The sequence below is a fragment of the Microtus oregoni genome, unplaced genomic scaffold (assembly GCF_018167655.1).
Source record: "Microtus oregoni isolate MIOR12 unplaced genomic scaffold, Mior012 000038F_ref0000394, whole genome shotgun sequence".
NCBI classification, from domain to species: Eukaryota; Metazoa; Chordata; class Mammalia; order Rodentia; family Cricetidae; genus Microtus; species Microtus oregoni.
Window position 1 is genome coordinate 5,044,741 of NW_024543097.1, and position 17,960 is coordinate 5,062,700.

At 37.4% G+C, this 17,960-nt stretch overlaps 1 protein-coding gene across 2 annotated transcripts in view; it reads right to left on the reverse strand.

Annotated features, from left to right (window-relative positions):
- Erbb4 (erb-b2 receptor tyrosine kinase 4) overlaps positions 1-17,960 on the reverse strand; it is a 1,049,748-nt gene that overhangs the window by 46,923 nt on the left and 984,865 nt on the right. For both annotated transcript variants that reach the window (XM_041631763.1, XM_041631764.1), the window contains exons 21-22: positions 5,331-5,486; positions 3,256-3,331 (exon numbers count right to left, since the gene is read on the reverse strand). In XM_041631763.1, coding sequence (XP_041487697.1) covers positions 3,256-3,331; positions 5,331-5,486 — 232 coding nt within the window. The remainder of the gene's footprint in view (positions 1-3,255; positions 3,332-5,330; positions 5,487-17,960) is intronic.

Below are 17,960 nucleotides of genomic sequence, written 5' to 3' on the forward strand. Positions count from 1 at the left end.
CACAATCTGGAGACAGACAGGGATGGATGGATGGATGGATGGATGGATGGATGGATGGATGGATGTGCAGTGGTGCTCAGATTGTACTCTCCACTTCATACAGTGCAGAGACCTTGCCTAGGGAATGGTTGGGTCAGTCGTTGTACTTCAAATAATATAATTCCCATAGCCACGCCCAGAGGTTCACCTCCCGAGCAATTCTATGTTCTGTTAAGTTGTCACAAACCATGTCAACTCCACTCTTTATCAATTCAAAATCTGAACACATCAATTTTAAGCCGTAACTTTTCACTCTTTGTCCCTATAGCCTCCTGACGATTTTATAAAATAAAATTTATTCAGTTCAACCATAAAGTCCCAATAGTCTTTAACAATTCCAAAACTCTAAAAGTCTGAAGTTTCTTAACTGTGAGATTGTGAGCTCTTATTTAAAGAAAAAAAGAAGTTGTAAACTTCCAACATATAATAATGGCACATACTGACACAGAGTTAATCTGTTCTATCCAGAATGGAAGAAACAGGGCAAACACTGAATCCTGAAGCTCCATGTGTGGCATCTGGATGTGATAATGTAATTAACTGAGTTTCAAAGGCTTGGATAGCACCACCCCTCATAGTTTCAATTCTCCTGACTTCAGCAAACACAAATTATTTCCTGAGCTGGTTCCGTTCCATGTCTGCACCCCACACTCGTGCATGTCCCATGGTCTTGGGATCTTAGATAAGCCAGTCTCGAGAGCGGTTGTGGTTTCTCCTTCATGGCTTCACACAATGGCCTCCCTGGGACTCTAACTCTGCCGTACATATCTGGGCCTTGGCTGTTCTCCATGATCTCCTCAATTTTGTCTCCTTCATGCCTTTAAACCATACCATGTAGGTGACACTCACAAGCTCTGTCACCAGTTAAAGGTAGAACTTGGGCCTACTGAAACAGCTTTATTCACCTCTATGTGCTGACCCCAGGGAAACTTCCTTAGGAAAGTGTTCTCGAGGAACAGGGAAACCCTCCAATTTGGGCTTTCTTCCTTGAAGAAAATTTGGATCCTCTTATGTTGGAATCTCTGGTGATTGGGGATTCACTCTCAACACACTCCTTCCATTGTCCTGATGCAAGTGTCTTCATTGGTGGTACCCAGATCAGTGACAATCACAGTAGCAGCCTGAGTGTTCCCCTGTCCTAAAATTTCCTCTGCCAAATACAGCAGTCCATCATCTCTCAATTCCACTTCACTCAGTTTCTCTGAAAACAGGCAGAATAAAGACACACGAAGGGCTTCTCTCCCATTCGCTGCCCGCTTCCGCAACAGCCTTGCTGCAGGCTTCAATCATCTCCAGTTTTCTCATCATTGCTGTCCTCCAGACTCCTCCAGAATGGCCCATCAATCTCTTCTTGGAGCCTTCAAGAACCTTTCTAGCCCAGACATCCAAACTCTTCCACACTCCTCCCACAAACAACAAGAAACAAAAACAAAACAAACGAACGAACAAAAGCAGTTCCAAAGGCCTAAAACCCATGAGGTCGTGTTTTATTACAACAAAAGTCCCATTTCTTGGTACCAATTACTGTCTTTGTTTTGTTTTCCTGCTTCTCTCATAAAATAGTCAGACTGAAGAAACTTATGGAGAGAATAATTTATAGCGTGAAAATATCAACACAGCAGAAACCTGAAGCAGTTGTCCGGTCACGCGCACAATCAGGAAACAAGGAGGTATGATTGCATGGCTATTAACTCAGCTCACTTTGTCCACTTTATATAGCGTAGGATCTCTTAACTAGAGAATGATTCCACCCGCAGTGTGTAGGTCTTTCTGTCTCAATTTATGTGTTCAAGGTGGTATCCTACAGCGAGAATGATGCCTACAGCAAATCTCCCAGATGATTCCAGACACTATCAAGTTGAAAATTAACACTAACCATCACACCAGGGCTTTTATTGTTTTCCTTTTTTCTTCTTTTACATAAATTTCTTTAGTGTGTGTGTGTGTGTGTGTGTGTGCATGCGTGCGTGCGTGCGTGCGTGCGTGTGTGTGTGTGTGTGTGTGTGCTGTGTAATTGTGGGGGTCTGCACATGCCACAGGATATGAATGGAAACCCAAGGAGAACTTGAAATACTTGCTGTTCTTCTTCCACCGTGTGGGTTCTGGGGATGGAACTCAGGCCATAAGCCTTGTCAGTAAGCTCCTTTATCCTGGGAGTTGTCTTACAGACGTAGAGGCATTGCATTTTTATTACTAATTAATACTAGTTCATGTGGTATACTTAAATTCAGACAAAGCATTGATCCTTTCTAGCTAAGTTGTATGTGGATAAACATACAACTTTATGTTTATAACAACAAATTGCTAACTAGCTCACCTCAACAACTGAGTTCAACTAATGAAAAAGTGTTCAATCACAATTTAGCCTCTCTCTTTCCTACCATTCATTTAACCTTACTGTCATTCCAAAAGTATTTTGTAAGTGGAAATCAAATCTACAGTCAGCAGTGCTCTCTCTCTTCACTACTTGCACAATCACATTATTGTGTTTATTAGCCACTCATGGTTGCCACAGTAACCACTATGCTTTCTACCATGTAACATGTGTCCCTTAAGCCAAAAGACAGACAGACAAACAAAACTATGGCTTTGAATTGCTTTACCCTTTAACATTGATAACTTTCAGAGTTATATGACCAAAGAGTTGTTGAAAATTAAGGCCATGAGATTCTAAGAAATCATTTCTAACATTCCCCAGTGTTTGTGTTTGTATATTGGATGCTCAACTTACTAGACCTGGATGGAGGTGGGAGTTCCTTGGACTTCCCACAGGACAGGGAACCCTGATTGCTTTTCGGGCTGAGGGGGGGGGGGACTCAATTGGGGGAGGGGGAGGGAAATGGGAGGCGGTGGCGAGGAAGAGACAGAAATCTTTAATAAATAAATAAATTAAAAAAAAGAAAAAAAAGAATTTATCACAAAACCAAAAAAAAAAGGAGATAGATTAATCAGACAAATTGTATTAAACCGGAGTTTATAAGAGAAAACTTACATTTAGAAAAACAGAAAAAAAATCACCAAAAGATTAAGTTGTGATTTGGAGTATTTAGGTTTTTAAAGTATATACCAAAGAGTTAATTACTTTAGGGAGTCAAGCTTATTTGTAAGTGCTTCCAATAAAGCCAAAATATGACTTTATATATTTTGTATATAAATATGTATGCATGTATGTAAACATTTTTCTTTAGAAGACCAAAATTATAAAGATTTATTTACCATAGCTCCAAACATCACTTTGATGGGTGAATTTCCTATAATGTATACATTCCAGAGCCATCCATTTAATTGGCATCTATAGAAAAATAAAAAAAAGTGAATTAATAAAAACAACACAAGAAATCATTTTTATATTTTCTAAATGCTAGTTTCTGGACTGTCCTCGATTATATTTTTTGATGGTGTATGAATATAGCTATAAACCAGTTGTTTTTCATGATAGGGAACAAATAGATTGAAATTGATAAAATCTATGAAGTAAATTAACCAAAGGATATATTTTAAAGCTTCATAAACAATGAAAAGAAAATTAAACATCTGAATAGCTTTATATATTTCTTAATGTCTACTATCTAAATTATGAGCTACTATGATGACTGACAATATCATTAAGTGTACAAATGTTTCTATATTACATTTTCTCAGAAATGAGATTCCTCCCTTTTCAGTGATCCCATCTCTCCCTCAGATGTTTTTGACCACAGATGTAATGGACTTTTTTCTTCAGTTGCCCCCACTTCCTCTTCTGGTCACTAAATTGTCTAAAATCATGAATTTCATAGTTAGCTTTGCTTTGTTCCCCAGTCACAAATGATCTCCTTTGCCTGGGCTAGCCAGAATTGAAAATACGTGCGTTTTCAAAATAGGAGCTAGGAATAAAAAAGAATGCAAGAGGATCAGCACAAATCCTTCATCACTACAAGGAAAACAACTCAGCCCTCATACCCTGTGGATGACGGGTCAGCAGAATGTGTTCCAACTCAAAGGGCAGCATTATGTAGCTTGGGATATAATTAGATTCTATGGAATAAAGATAAACATTTCTACTTTGCAGTTGAAAGCTTAAAACTAAATAGGCATTTGAAATCATGAGGTTGGCTGCTCACCAAGGTGACACCAAGGTAACTCTATGACAGAATCATGGGATTCAGTGAAAAGGAACAGAAGACACATTGAAAGTAATTTCCCTGTGGGCAAGGAGTTAGCAGGCTTTATGGACTATGGACGCCGTGTTATAGAAGTAAGTTTAAATCATAGGCGGCTTGATAAAGACTTAATGGTGACCAGGCATTTAAAGCTATAATGAATCTTGCTTTGGACAATCCTTAAAGTTGTATGTTCTTAAGACAGGTGAAGTCATATGATTTATAGACTGCTATTTCTGAGAAATCTTGTCGAGAATTTCAGAGCTGTGATTTTAAGCCTCTGTAGTTTGGTAGTAAACAGACGAAATAGGCTGATAAGATCAGGGAAAGGTCAGATAATTTCTCAAAACCGAAATTTTCATATTTTATAAAATTGTGTTATTTTACTTTTTAGTAGTAGGATTTGAATAGAGACAATTGTGTAAAGGCCTAGGGTGAACGAAAGCTAAGTACTTAGAAGCCTATTATTGCAAATATTTATTTGTCATAGAAAAGTAAGGTAAATAATTAACAGACTCATACATGCAAATAACATTTCTCTTTCATAGCTTCACGGGTCACTAGAGATTAAGATTTCATGTTGTTTGTATCATTGACCTGCTCTGACGTAGATTTCCTCAGGTCACATACTAATTTCCCTAATTAATTAGCCAAGACTGAGGAGTAATCAGTTAAAGACAGACTTACAACTAAGATATGGGAGAAACTATATGATGAGGGTGGCATCCAGAAACACAGTTGTCAGACAGAGGGTTGCAAAAGGTAGCTAAAGATGTAACTGGGTTCACCTTCAATTTTAGTAGCTTAGTGTGTATTTTGTTGTACAGGCAAGGAATAAGCAATGTAGGTAAATCATTTACTATGGAATTAGTGAAATCAAAGTAACTTTACTTGGTAATTGCAAGGTATGATTTTTGGTTCTAGGGAGATTAGAAGTTAGAATGGCCAATTTTCAAATGAATTATGATTGTTACTAGTACCTAAGCTTCTCAGTACATAAGCTGTCATCCTGTAATAGTTCTGTAGTCTCAGGATCAATGGGACAGTCTTTACAGCCCTGTGTTAAAGGTTCATATCCTGAGTCTTAGGGATTATCACATAGTTGTCGTTATTAGAGATACAGAGTCATCTTTCTTTCACTATACCTACCTTGCCACCATCAGCATTGTATTCCTTTTCGTCTCCCTCCAAAAGTCGGGCTAGTCCAAAGTCTGTGATTTTCACATGATTTGGGGATTTTACTAAGACGTTGCGGGCTGCCAGATCCCGATGAACAAGCCGTCTTTCTTCCAGGTACATCATTCCCTAAAAAATAAATCAAGTTCCATAAAGAGAGTCACTTAGCATCTGATGTTCTTTGGGTTGTAAACTGGAATACTTCATTTCTCAAAGTGAGGGCAGAATCCTGGAATACATTTAAAAATTTAAAAAAATAATAAAAATTTGCTGTGGGAAGGCGGCAAACTGAAGATAAGTTTTGGGCTTTTGCCCCATACCTCCTCTAAAGAAGAATGAATGATTTGAAAATGAGTTAAATGTATGCTTGCTTTTCTCAGGAACCTGATATCCTTTTGCAAACATTTTCATTAGTGAGGCGTGCAGGTGTTTTAATAGATATTCGAACATAGACTTGAACTGACCAACAGACCCCTCATCATTTTCTTCTCTGTATTTTTTGCTTCGTGTCATCTTCCTCCTACACAGTCACTCCAGACAAGCACAGCTATCCATAACTAAAAAGCTTTCACTCAAGGGTTGATGGCACCAAAATCATTTGCATAGATTCTCTCAAGGATAAAGAATTGTATTATTTTTACTCATTATGCACAGAATAAAGGATACCCTAGGGGTCCATGAGAGTCCAATTTTAAATAAAAGGGTTCTATGACATTAGTTGTTATCATAAGAACTCACAAAGGAGAGAACATAGTTTATAATGACCTACAAATTAGCCTTTAATATGTTATCTTCTTAAAACCATGCAGGGAAATTACAAATAAAATTTATTGCTGATTGCTCTCATGAGGTGGGGTGGTGGGAAAGAAAGCTTGTTAATTTTTAATCATACAAAAATATTAATATATATATATATATATATATATAAATTTATAAGAATGTTGATCCACACAAATAATAACTTGTTTATTGTTATATTTCAGCAAGCAGGTAGATAAGTGTTGTTACACCTTACATACCAAGGAAAGAAATCTCGGGCCTAGATTAGGTAAGAGTGAACATGTTGTTTTACTGAGGAATGTGAATGAACTATATATTTGATTTTTTTCAGCTGTAAAATATGGTCATTCAAAAGCATATCAGAATTATAATAAAAGGACTGAAGCACATTCTCATTCCAATTACAAATCATTGCTGTTGGCAGTTAGCATTACACCTGCACGGCTCTGAAGGATTAATGGTTTCTGATATCAAAACAAAGCTGTGGAAAACAGACACATAAATCATATAGGTCAAAACATTATGAACTATAGACCTGGTGTAGTGTAAAGAGAAGATTGCTTCACACAGCTCCAGGAGCCAGCATCCACTGAAATGCCCATCAAATACAACTGGTGGAGATACCGTCTGATATGGTCCAATCAGTCAACAGCTAGGTGACATGGCATTTACTCATGCTTTCTGAGATCAACTCACAAATAGTATTTATGGGATTTTTGCCCTCTTTCCTAAATAGTACTGTTTTAGGACATAAGGTAGGATATTCCAAAAATAAGGCAAATACGAGAACAAGCGGTCCTTTGGGTCTTAAAGGATCAGAATTAAATAAGCTTATTGCCGTGGAGACGACATATTTTTTCAGCCTTCCAAATAATTCTGTCCTTTTAAATGTTCATTAAAAAAACATCCTTTTCTTTATTCCTCCCCACAGATCAGCACATAAGAAACATTTTATCAGTATACTGATGCATAGGTCTACATGTACATGCAGCACACATTGTGTTCTGCATACTGTGTTAGATACTGGAGAGGTGAAAAAAAGAATCAAATAAGGTCCATACAATAAAAGATGAAAAGGTGAATTACTAAAGTGGGAGAAATAAATAGTAACTGACGCATATGGGAAAGAACATATAGGGCTCCGAAGAGAAGCTACATCCTGAGAATGAGTCTGACAAGTAGACATGAGGGGAGAGAACTGAGAGAGGTCCCCAAGCAGGCTAAGGCTTGGAGAGAAAGAGTGTGGCAAAGTGAACAAATAATTAAGACTAATTAACATGTGCACTTGGCCAAAGGCATGCCATTCTGTATGTCTGAAGAATGACACACGGGGAGGGGATTGGTGAGCAGTGAGACTAGCAGTAAGAAGAGATCCAAGAAACGCACGCATGTGTCATGGACTTCTTGTGAATTTTGATTTCTGTATTTTACAGTCTACACTGCCCATGATCAGAAAGTCATCTTTTAAAGGGGATGGCTGTCCAAATTTTACTGCACTCCTGGAAGTATCATTCTGGTGCCAATACAGGAAATGGATTTGGACTGTACACAAATGGAGCCCACGGTAGGAATCATTGCCATGATATGCAAGCTGGAAATGAGAGCCGTGAATTCATAGTTCCTAAGTTTTACCCATTTCCATTTGCTTTCTTAGTTCCACATAGGTAAGGGTTATTCATTATATCTGAACAACAGTTATGCCGTGCTAAGGATACCTGACCTCCAGTTATTTCAGATCCTACCATACTCAGTTCCCTCTGTCTTTCATTTCTCTGGATCCTACATACCTAAATGACTGATTCGTCTACTGAATGAGGCTGAAGGATTACCAAGAAGAGGGTAATTTCAAGGCATAGTTACAGACTAAGAGGTTCATCCTTGGAAACTGAGTCATGGAAAGGAGAGTGATTTTGGTTATTTTATGTATGTACATGACAATTATTTCAACTAAAATACAAATGGAAATAGATTTTATAATTCTTATAGGACCTTTTAGGTTTATTTAGTTTGTCCAATTGTGTAAAATTTTTGCCAGCAAGTATATTTGTGCTACAAATACATGCAGTGGAAAAGGAGACACACACACACACACACACATACACACACACGTACAATTAGCAATGAGCGACACATTAAAATCAGCAATTGTGTGAATATTTTTGGTTCTTCCTAATTCATATGTTGAAACTCTAAACTCTGAAAGTTATGGTACTAAGATGGCTTCAGTGATGATTAGGTGATAAAGAAGGAGACTTTGGGAAACTAAGCACCCCTATAAAAGAGACCCTAGAGAGATCCCTTCTCTTCTCTGAGTGCAATCATGGTGACTATGGTTAGGATTAGGAAGCAGGTCAGTGGGACCAAATTTGTTTGCCAGCCATGAGTACCATCAAATTTCCATTATACATAAATCACTTGATTTGTAATATTTTGTTATAGCAGTCGGATAGAATAAATGCCTTTAATTTTAAAGATTAATTTCATTTTTAATTATGATATGTGCATGGATATGTGCACACAAGTGCAGCTGCCCATGGATGTCAGAAGGGGGCAACAGATCTCCTAGAGTTGGAGTTATAGTTGGTTATGAATTGCTGTATGCAGGTGCTGGCAATTGACCTGTAGTCTTTTGTAAGAGCAGTTTACATCTTTAACTGCTGAGACACACTTTTAACCCCTTAGACACTTTTAAAATTGACACATTCTGCAATTCAGAGAAAAGTTCAAAGTTCTAAATGTTCTTTCACTTTCTCCATTAAAAAATTCACCAGATAGCAGAGTATCTTGAATATTACTACCACTTGTGAAGAAAACAATCAAAATATTGAGAACTCCATTCAGTAAACCAACTGACAATGTATATAATTTTCTCCACTCTGTCATCTCGACCAAAGTAGTACTATTAATAACAGAAGCATAGGTCCTTACTACATTATCAAGATACATTTGTATGGTTTCTTTTTCACTCCAAGGCACCATTGTGCAGGCATTTCTAAGTCATTAGGTATGCCTCCACCTTCATCACACTTTCACGCCCAGAATTAGAGTGTTGAATTGTCTTCGCATTGCTTATAAAAGGTTTTCTACAATACAGTCATTAAGATAGGAGTTTTTTCTGACTTGAAGAACTCATTAGAGTCAAAATTTCAGTTAAATTCTTTCAAAATAATATTATTCTTTGAATTAGCAGGGTGCAGCTAAGACGACAGACAATTATTAGAAGTAATTGTGACAAAAATGAGCTGTCTGAAGTCCCTGGAAGTGGGAGATGAGAAGTTTGTTCACTACAAGAGGACACAACACTGGCTGGAAAGGAAACCTGGTTCTCTGCTTTGAGGTTTTTGTCATGATCCAGGCTGACCAAGTCTGGACAGAGCGTGATGAGAACTTCCACATCACAGTTCTTATTAACTCAGCAGACTTTGGACACAGTGGGTGCTAAATAAAACAGTTCTACATCTGTGGGGCAACCTAACTCTGTGAAGTATGCCCCATTTTTCTTCTACTATAAATATGAGAAAGCCAAGATTACCTGAAGTCACGTCACGTGGTGCAAGTGATCTGACTAGTGAGCAAGAGATAGAAGGATTTGATCTCTTTCTACTAGGATTCTAAAACCTATGGTTTTAAATTTGGGCACACAAAAATTAACAAACATAGGTAAGACTTACTGCTTCATAAAACATACTTTTGCAGAAAAAATATTATTAACTATTTATGTGAATTTCTGGGCACAATGGAGTTGATTGACTTTTTAAGAAAAAGTATATTTAATATTAACTAAATCATAAAGTTGCTTATAATTTAGTCACTTTTTGAGTTTTTCAGTTTGTTTAGGCCACATGGTATAGAAAATGGAGAATTGGGTAGATTATATATTCTAAAGGCAATTTTCTGGTACAAACCCCAACCCTACAAAGTTCTAGATGTGATCTGGGAAAGTTGTTTAACCTCTCCCTCTATCATCTTGCCTCTCCTTTTAAAAGAGCCACAACAGCATCTACTTGCCCGCTTATTGTGGAGATTAAGTACAACATAAAACCCTTAGTAAGTAGTTTATAGTAACTGTAGAATTAGCAAACTTTCTCCCGTGTTCTGCAGATAAATATCGACAATCCTCAATTAGACAAACATTGCTCTAAGTAAGTTCCCCTGTCCCTTTAAAAAAATGCATAAACCACAGCATTCAAAGAACATTTGCAGTGCTACAGTACCTAAAACTATTTCAGAATTATTACTACTCAAAGTCTCATTTTAATAATGATTCACCCTCAATGTTATGTACAGATAAAAATTATCTAGGGAATATACTGAAAATTTGGTGTTCTTCATAAATATATCACAGTGTTCAGCAAGTTACTGAAGATAAAGGTCACGAATAACTATAACTATAAAAGTCTTTAATGCTGACAAATGTTTTCCATGAGTTAATAAAATTACCAGCTGTTTACCACTTACACACATTACACAGGAGAATTGTAGGGAACTGTGCACCCTTACCACACAGTATGGAGGAGAATTTAGGGGACTGTGTACCTTTACCACACAGCATGGAGGAGAATTGTAGGGGACTGTGCACCCTTACCACACAGTATGGAGGAGAATTGTAGGGGACTGTGCACCCTTATCACACAGCATGGAGGAGAATTGTAGGGAACTGTGCACCCTTACCACACAGCATGGAGGAGAATTGTAGGGGACTGTGCACCCTTACCACACAATATGGAGGAGAATTGTAGGGGACTGTGTACCCTTACACACAGTACGGAGGAGGATTGTGGGGAACTGTGATTTAGGAACGCTTTTTTGACTTCATGACCTGAGTCTTACATCTGAGTTTATCCGAACTTTTAGCGCCATTTCCTATGTTCCTTTTCTTGCTCCAATTAGAACATTGATTTACACCAAGCTTTATCACACCTCTTAAAATACACATCACAGCAAGCATAAACTAGCTGGACAAAAGCAAAATTTTAGTTTTGGTTTTTGAAATTACACTTTGATACAAAGTTCCAAGGGAAATTTTTCCTACAGTTAATTTAAGTTTTAATGTCTGATTTGTAATCAATTCACATGAGCTGTTGTCTGAAAATAAAATCAATGTAACACCTAACTTTAGAATTTCTAGCAAGGATGAACACCTACCTGGTAGTGACCTTTTCCACATAGTGACATCTGAGTTACAGCCTTCTAGCTAAAATGAATGATTATTGTGCTTTTATTAAATGTAAAAATGCATTCTTCCCAGCTGCAGAACGTGGAAGGAAGTCAGCAGGGACAGGGCAATTTGTGACAATAAATATTTTCTCTAATATTTTTCATGTTACAATTTCATCAAACATGCGTGGAGCTAAAAATTTCAGGCTACAGTCAGCTCTCAAGCATTAATCTCCGGAGTGAGGAAAAGCACATCAAACAAACAAACAAAAACAACTATTTTCATTTTAAATAGCAGGAATCTTAGGGAAATCCAAAGTCCAATGAAAATCTCTCTTTCTAAAAGCAATTCTTAGCAGGAAAACTCCAGATATAATGCCTACTGCTATTAGGGCTAAAGGTAAGAGCAAGTTCAAGAGAAGAAAGGGAGCTTTTTGTGCGAAGTCACTTAATGTATCCAAATTGGGCATGAAGGGAAACTATGGAGACTCTGTGAATAAGGCAAGTGGGGAGTCTTCTGCACACTGGAGTTGGTGGTGGAGAGAACAGAGAATGAAGACCTGTTAGGAAGAATTACTCGGCATATTGCTAAGTAGCGTATGTCCACAAGTACTCATTCCATACAAGACAGAAAAGGGGCAGAGGGTTTAAATGACTATCTTGAGGTTTCAGGGTATCGTGTAACAAAAATACTTAGAATATTCAATATACTAAGATGAATCTCAAATTCATTCCTCATACTGAAGTTATAGCTGCAAGGAGAAGAGTCTATTGGAATCCGCCTGTTACTGATCATTGCTGGGAGGCGACTTGAAGTTTCAGATGAACCAGGCATGTCACGTGGTTGTCTTGGCTAATACAGTCCTCATGGTAGTTATCATATTTCCTATTGTAGTTATTCTCTTACTAAGACTGTGTTAGGCTGCAGACTTTAGGACTTTTAAATATCAAAAGCACCAGTTTTCAGTCATTTAATAAAAATTAATAAAATATGATTCATTTCTTTCCTAAAACTAGTCCAAGTAATGTAGTGCCAGTATTTCTCTGTAGTAGGTCTAACTGTGTGCTTCCTCAAAGCACTTCAGAACCACAGATATACTGCTATACCTTCATCTCATGGTGTTACCTGCATCAGTCTTGGGGCACTGACAAGCCTAAGCACAATGGAGCTGTTTGTATGGGTGTTTTCTTTTTCATAAAACAAAGAAAGCCATACCTTTTTGGAACACTTTGAAGAGCCATTCCAATTCCAGGGCACTCCATGAGATTGGAAATGACAACTTTATCCTACCCGCGGTTTTCTCTGTCCAGTATTGCTTTTCTCACTAAAGCACATGCTTTCCCTAGGAATCCTTGCCAAAAATCCTTCCTAAAAACAAGCCTGGCTTAGAGACTGTTTCTATAAAGTAAAATGTGTGTGATAGCCCCATAACTTTTTATCAGGATCTCTGACAGACAGGATTTTTCTAAAGCTTGCTATGCTCTTTAATTCATATATTCTACCATCATAGTTTCTCTGTATTCTCCATCCAAATTCTTTCCTGTATACATTGTAAAAATCCATGAGGCTATTTTTAATGTGTACCCTTACAATCTCCCCTTCATATCTTCATTTCTTTTTAGCTAAATTGTCTTAAGTGGAGTTTTATGCTATTTTTAATACATAGTGCATGGATTACAGTGGCATGCTTTATTCATGCTGCTTTAAATTCAAATATATGTTGATAAATATCCCAGCTTATTACTTTTCAGTGCTGCATTAAATTTTCTCTTAAGGTCAGATAAATATTTGACAAAAAACTTGACAGATATATAGACAAAATTTTTATTATCCTTATTAATTTATTGTCCATTTTTGTTTTGTTTTGTTTCTTTGGTTTTTCGAGGCAGGGTTTCTATGTGGTTTTGGAGCCTGTCCTGGAACTAGCTCTTGTAGACCAGGCTGGTCTCGAACTCACAAGAGATCCGCCTGCCTCTGCCTCCCGAGTGCTGGGATTAAAGGCGTGCGCCACCACCGCCCGACTATTGTCCATTTTTGTATCAACGATTATTGAATTCTCTGTCTCTCTCTCTCTCTCTGTCTCTCTCTCTCTCTCTCTCCCTCTCTGTTTTTCAAGACAGGTTTTCTATGTGTAAACAGCTCTGACTCTCCCAGAACTCATTTTGTAGACCAGGCTGTCCTCAAAGTCACAAAGATTTGCCTGTCTCTGCCTTCCAACTGCTGGGATTAAAGACCTGCATCACTACCACCTGAAAAAAAAGCCTGCATCTCTTTAACATTAAAACAATAATGAATTACTCAACTTGTATAATGATGTAAATTTACCTAGCAATGTAACCTGTTGGTTCCACTATGAGATATTTTAAACAGGTTGCAATAGTAGAAGTACAACATAGAGAGGTTTTTGGTTAACAGTGGACACTGAGATCATGTGGAGAGAATAAACTATGATCATATATGTTTCCATTATATCAATTAGAATTATAAAATAGTTAACATATTTTACATGCATTCCATGAAGGGCATTCTAAGTGCTCCATACATATAAAAAGCACAAAACCCCTAGGCGATATGAATATTAGTATTTTATTACCTTTTTCTGAAGAAGAGTCAACTGATGGAAATGTAAAAGAACTTGCCCCATGATTGCCATTAGTGCATAGTATAGATCATAGGACCAAGAGCTGACCATAGCCTGTTTGTAAACAGTGATCTTAAACCTTTCCCAATGTGATTATATGGAGATAACTACAGTCAACAGACGATAAAATCATAGAGAACACTAACAAGTCAAAATATTTGGTTGAGTGACTTAAAGAGACAAGTACTGCAATAATTGAAAGGGAAAACTTTGTAGAGAACAAACTCTTGCAGTTTTTATACAAACCTATCCAGTTCTGCTGGATTCTCTAAGGATAGAGCTGCTTTCAAGTCAAACGATGCTGGTACATTGTTTAATGATTTGAACACATATAAAAATGAGCTCATCAGGCAATTCTGCTATTAGACAAACATCACAGAGAACACCTATTCAAACCTAGGTGGTGTGAGTCAATCTTGATGTAGGAAGAGAGCTGATGAATTCAAAATGTACAAGGCTGCTATCAAAATAAAATGTGTTGGATTTTAACTTTCTTTTCTTTTGTTAATATTCATTTTGCTAGATATGGTGGCTCATGCCTTTAATTCTACCACTAGGGAGGGAGAAGCAAGCAGATCTCTGTGAGTTCAAGACAAGGCTGGTCTACAGAGTGAGTTCTAGGCCAGTCAGAATCACATGGTAAACATTGTCTTAAAAAATTATAAATTATTTTACAACTATTTGTGTGAGAGAGAAACACACACATGGTGTGTTTGTATGTGTATACAGGGTTACCTGTGTAAGTATGGATGAGGGTTATTTGGCTGCATGGAGCAATGTGCCATTAACTATTTTTCTGAGGAATATGATTCTTCCTCTCACTACAACATTTAACTGCCTATAGCTCTTGCAGGATCCCTGAAGTCCTATGTTTCCCCTTGCTAACTAAATGGAATGTAGACAGGCCCAGTCTATCACAGGTTTTTGGGTAGAAAACCACTGAAGTGGTGAGTTCATGGGTGTGTCAGTCATGTCCTGTTCCGAAGACAGTACTTTACAGAAGCACTCCTTTCTGTCCTGCAGCTCTTAACACTACTTCCACCCCCTCTTCCATGACCATTCTGAGCCTTGGATGGGGGATAGAGATACTCATTTTGGGTTGAGCAATTAGCATTCACTTGTCCTCCACACATTGACAAGTTATGATAAATCTCTGCAGTAAATATGATTTACTCATATGATTTTCTAAGTAGAAGGGATAAAGTACACTAAACCTTCTGTAAAGCAAAGGACATGGCCGACAAGACATAATGGCAGCCTACGGAATAAAAGATCTTCATTAACCTCACATCAGACAGTGGTCTGATCTCCAAAATATACAAAGAACTCAAGAAATTGGTCTTCAAAAAACCAAATAATCCAATAAAAAGTGGAGTACAGACCTAAACAGAGAACTCTCAACAGAGGAATCTAAAATGACTGAAAGATACTTAAGGAAATGTTCAACATCCTTAGTCATCAGAGAAATGCAAATCAAAACAACTCTGAGATTCCATCTTACACCTATAAGAATGACCAATATAAAAAACACTGTGACACCTTATGCTGGAGAGGTTGTGGGGAAAAGGGAACACTTCTGCATTGCTGGTAAAATGCAGGCTGGTACAGCACCTTTGGATGTCAGTGTGGTGATTTCTCAAAAAAATTAGGAAACAACCTTCCTCAAGACCCAAATAATGCCACTTTTGGGTATATATCCAAAGGATGCTCAATCGTGCTGTAAGGACATGTGCTCACCTATGTTCATAGCAGCATTATTTGTCATAGCCAGAACCTGGAAACAACCTAAATTGTCCTCGACCAAAGAATGGATAAGGAAAATGTGGTACATTTACACAATGGTTTACACAATGGAGTACTACACAGCAGAAAAAAGAAAACGGCATCTTGAATTTTGCAGGCAAGTGGATGGAGCTTAAAAAACATCATTTTGAGTGAGGTAACCCAGACCCAGAAAGATAATTATCATATGTACTCACTCATATGTGGTTTTTAAACATAAAACAAAGAAAACCAACCCACAAATTACAATCCCAGAGAACCTAGAAAACAATGAGGACCCTAGAAACAATATATATATATATATATATTAGAGAGAGAGAGAGAGAGAGAGAGAGAGAGAGAGAGAGAGGAGAGATCTAATCTACATGGGTAGTAGAAAAAGGCAAGCTCTCCTGAGTAAATTGGGAGCATGGGAACCTTGGGAGAGGGTTGAAGGGAAAGGAAAAGGCAGGGAGGGGAGCAGAGAAAAATATAGTGTTCAATAAAAATCAATTAAAAAAATAGAAGGGACAAACTACAGTAATGAAAGAGTGATAAATACATAAATCAGTAAGACTGTCACATATTATCATTAATAAGTATTATATACTGTCGATAATTTGTGTGTGATATTTTTACATAATAGGTTTCTTTTTGTTTGCTTGAGTCAGTCTGATCAGGTTGGCCTTGAACTTGTATTAATTCTCCTGCTTTGATCTCCCAAATCCTGAGATTACAGACAGGTGCCAGCATGCCTAGCCACAATTGGTTTTTTATACCACCTTACCACAAACACAGAACCATTGCAGTTACTTTGTTACCAGGGTCCCTACTCTGTTTGTTGTATTTGTTAGGCTGACCATGTGTCTTCTGCAATTCAAATCAGCACACAATACATGTTTGTAGTTGGATTATATGAACCAAAAACCAAAATTTTGTAACACTCTCTGACAGAAAGAATTTTTCTTTTCAGTGTGGGCATAGCAGATTTAAAATCTACACCAGCAATGGCAGGATGGAGAAAGACAAATCCTGCAACAATTAGGATGACCCCAATTAGGATAATCCCAGGTTCTGGCATTTGTGTCCCAAGGGAGCAAAAGGAAATACCATCTACAGATTTCTAGGACTGGTGAATATAATAAAACTTTCCTCTCTGGTTTCCTGTATTTTCTTTAGAAATCTGATTTAACTGTTCTTTCCAAGCTTTTGGAAAGTCACAATTTGATAACAACATCCTTGTAATTCTGAAGGAAACAAAAGAGTGACGTCAATAAGGCTAAAGCAAGGTGAGAAAGGTAAATTAAAAGGTACACATGAGAAGATTTTGTTTTCATAATGAATAAATGTCGAGTCAAAAGCTCATCTGCCTGGACCAATACAATACCAGCCTGGCTGCATAAATTCCCTGTCAGCAACCTCTAGCCAACATGATTACAATGGGAGGAGTGAACTCTGGAACATCCCCACGCAGGCACTCTCACAGGGAGGTGTGCTTAAAATGGATTGCTTCTGCTCTTAAGCAGCCGATCAATAAAGATGTGGATTGCAATGAGAAAGGAGATGTTTGTGGGCTGTGGTAGTTATCCTCTGTGTCTTGATGAAAATTAATTAAAAATCAATGAAGTGTGCAACCTATTAATGCCACAACCTCTAGATAACTGATAGAAGCTCAACTTCTCTCTGAACATACATCTTGAGAAAATATACCCTAACACAGCACAGAGAATGTTGAATGTATGACCCCCTTATAATTGAGCAGAAAGGTTTCATGCGTAATAGTTTGTAGTTTCACAGAATAGGATCCTATCGGCAAAAAGATGCAAAACTCAGATTGGAGACACTGTGGCCAGAACGTTCCTTCTAATGTCAATTATACCAACTTCTACAAGGTATCCTTATTACAAAGCAAATTGTGCCATTGTGGAGACCTAAAGAAATTCAATAGTCACTTTTTAAAATGTAAATTCATGAATCAGGGAGTTAGGCTTTTAATTGACTTTTTAAAAATTGTATTTTTATTTTATATGTATGAATGCCTGACCAGAATGTATGTCTGTGTACCATGTGCCTGTCTGGAGTCTTCAGAAGAAAGAAGATACTGGATCCCCTGGAACTAGAGTTACAGATTATTGTGAAATCTCTGAGAATTGAAATGTGATTTTCTTGAATAGCAAAGGCTCTTAGCCACTGAGACATATTAAAAGCCTCTGTTGATCATTTTTTAAATGAGTATGTTTCAATTAAATCCCCAGACTAGTAA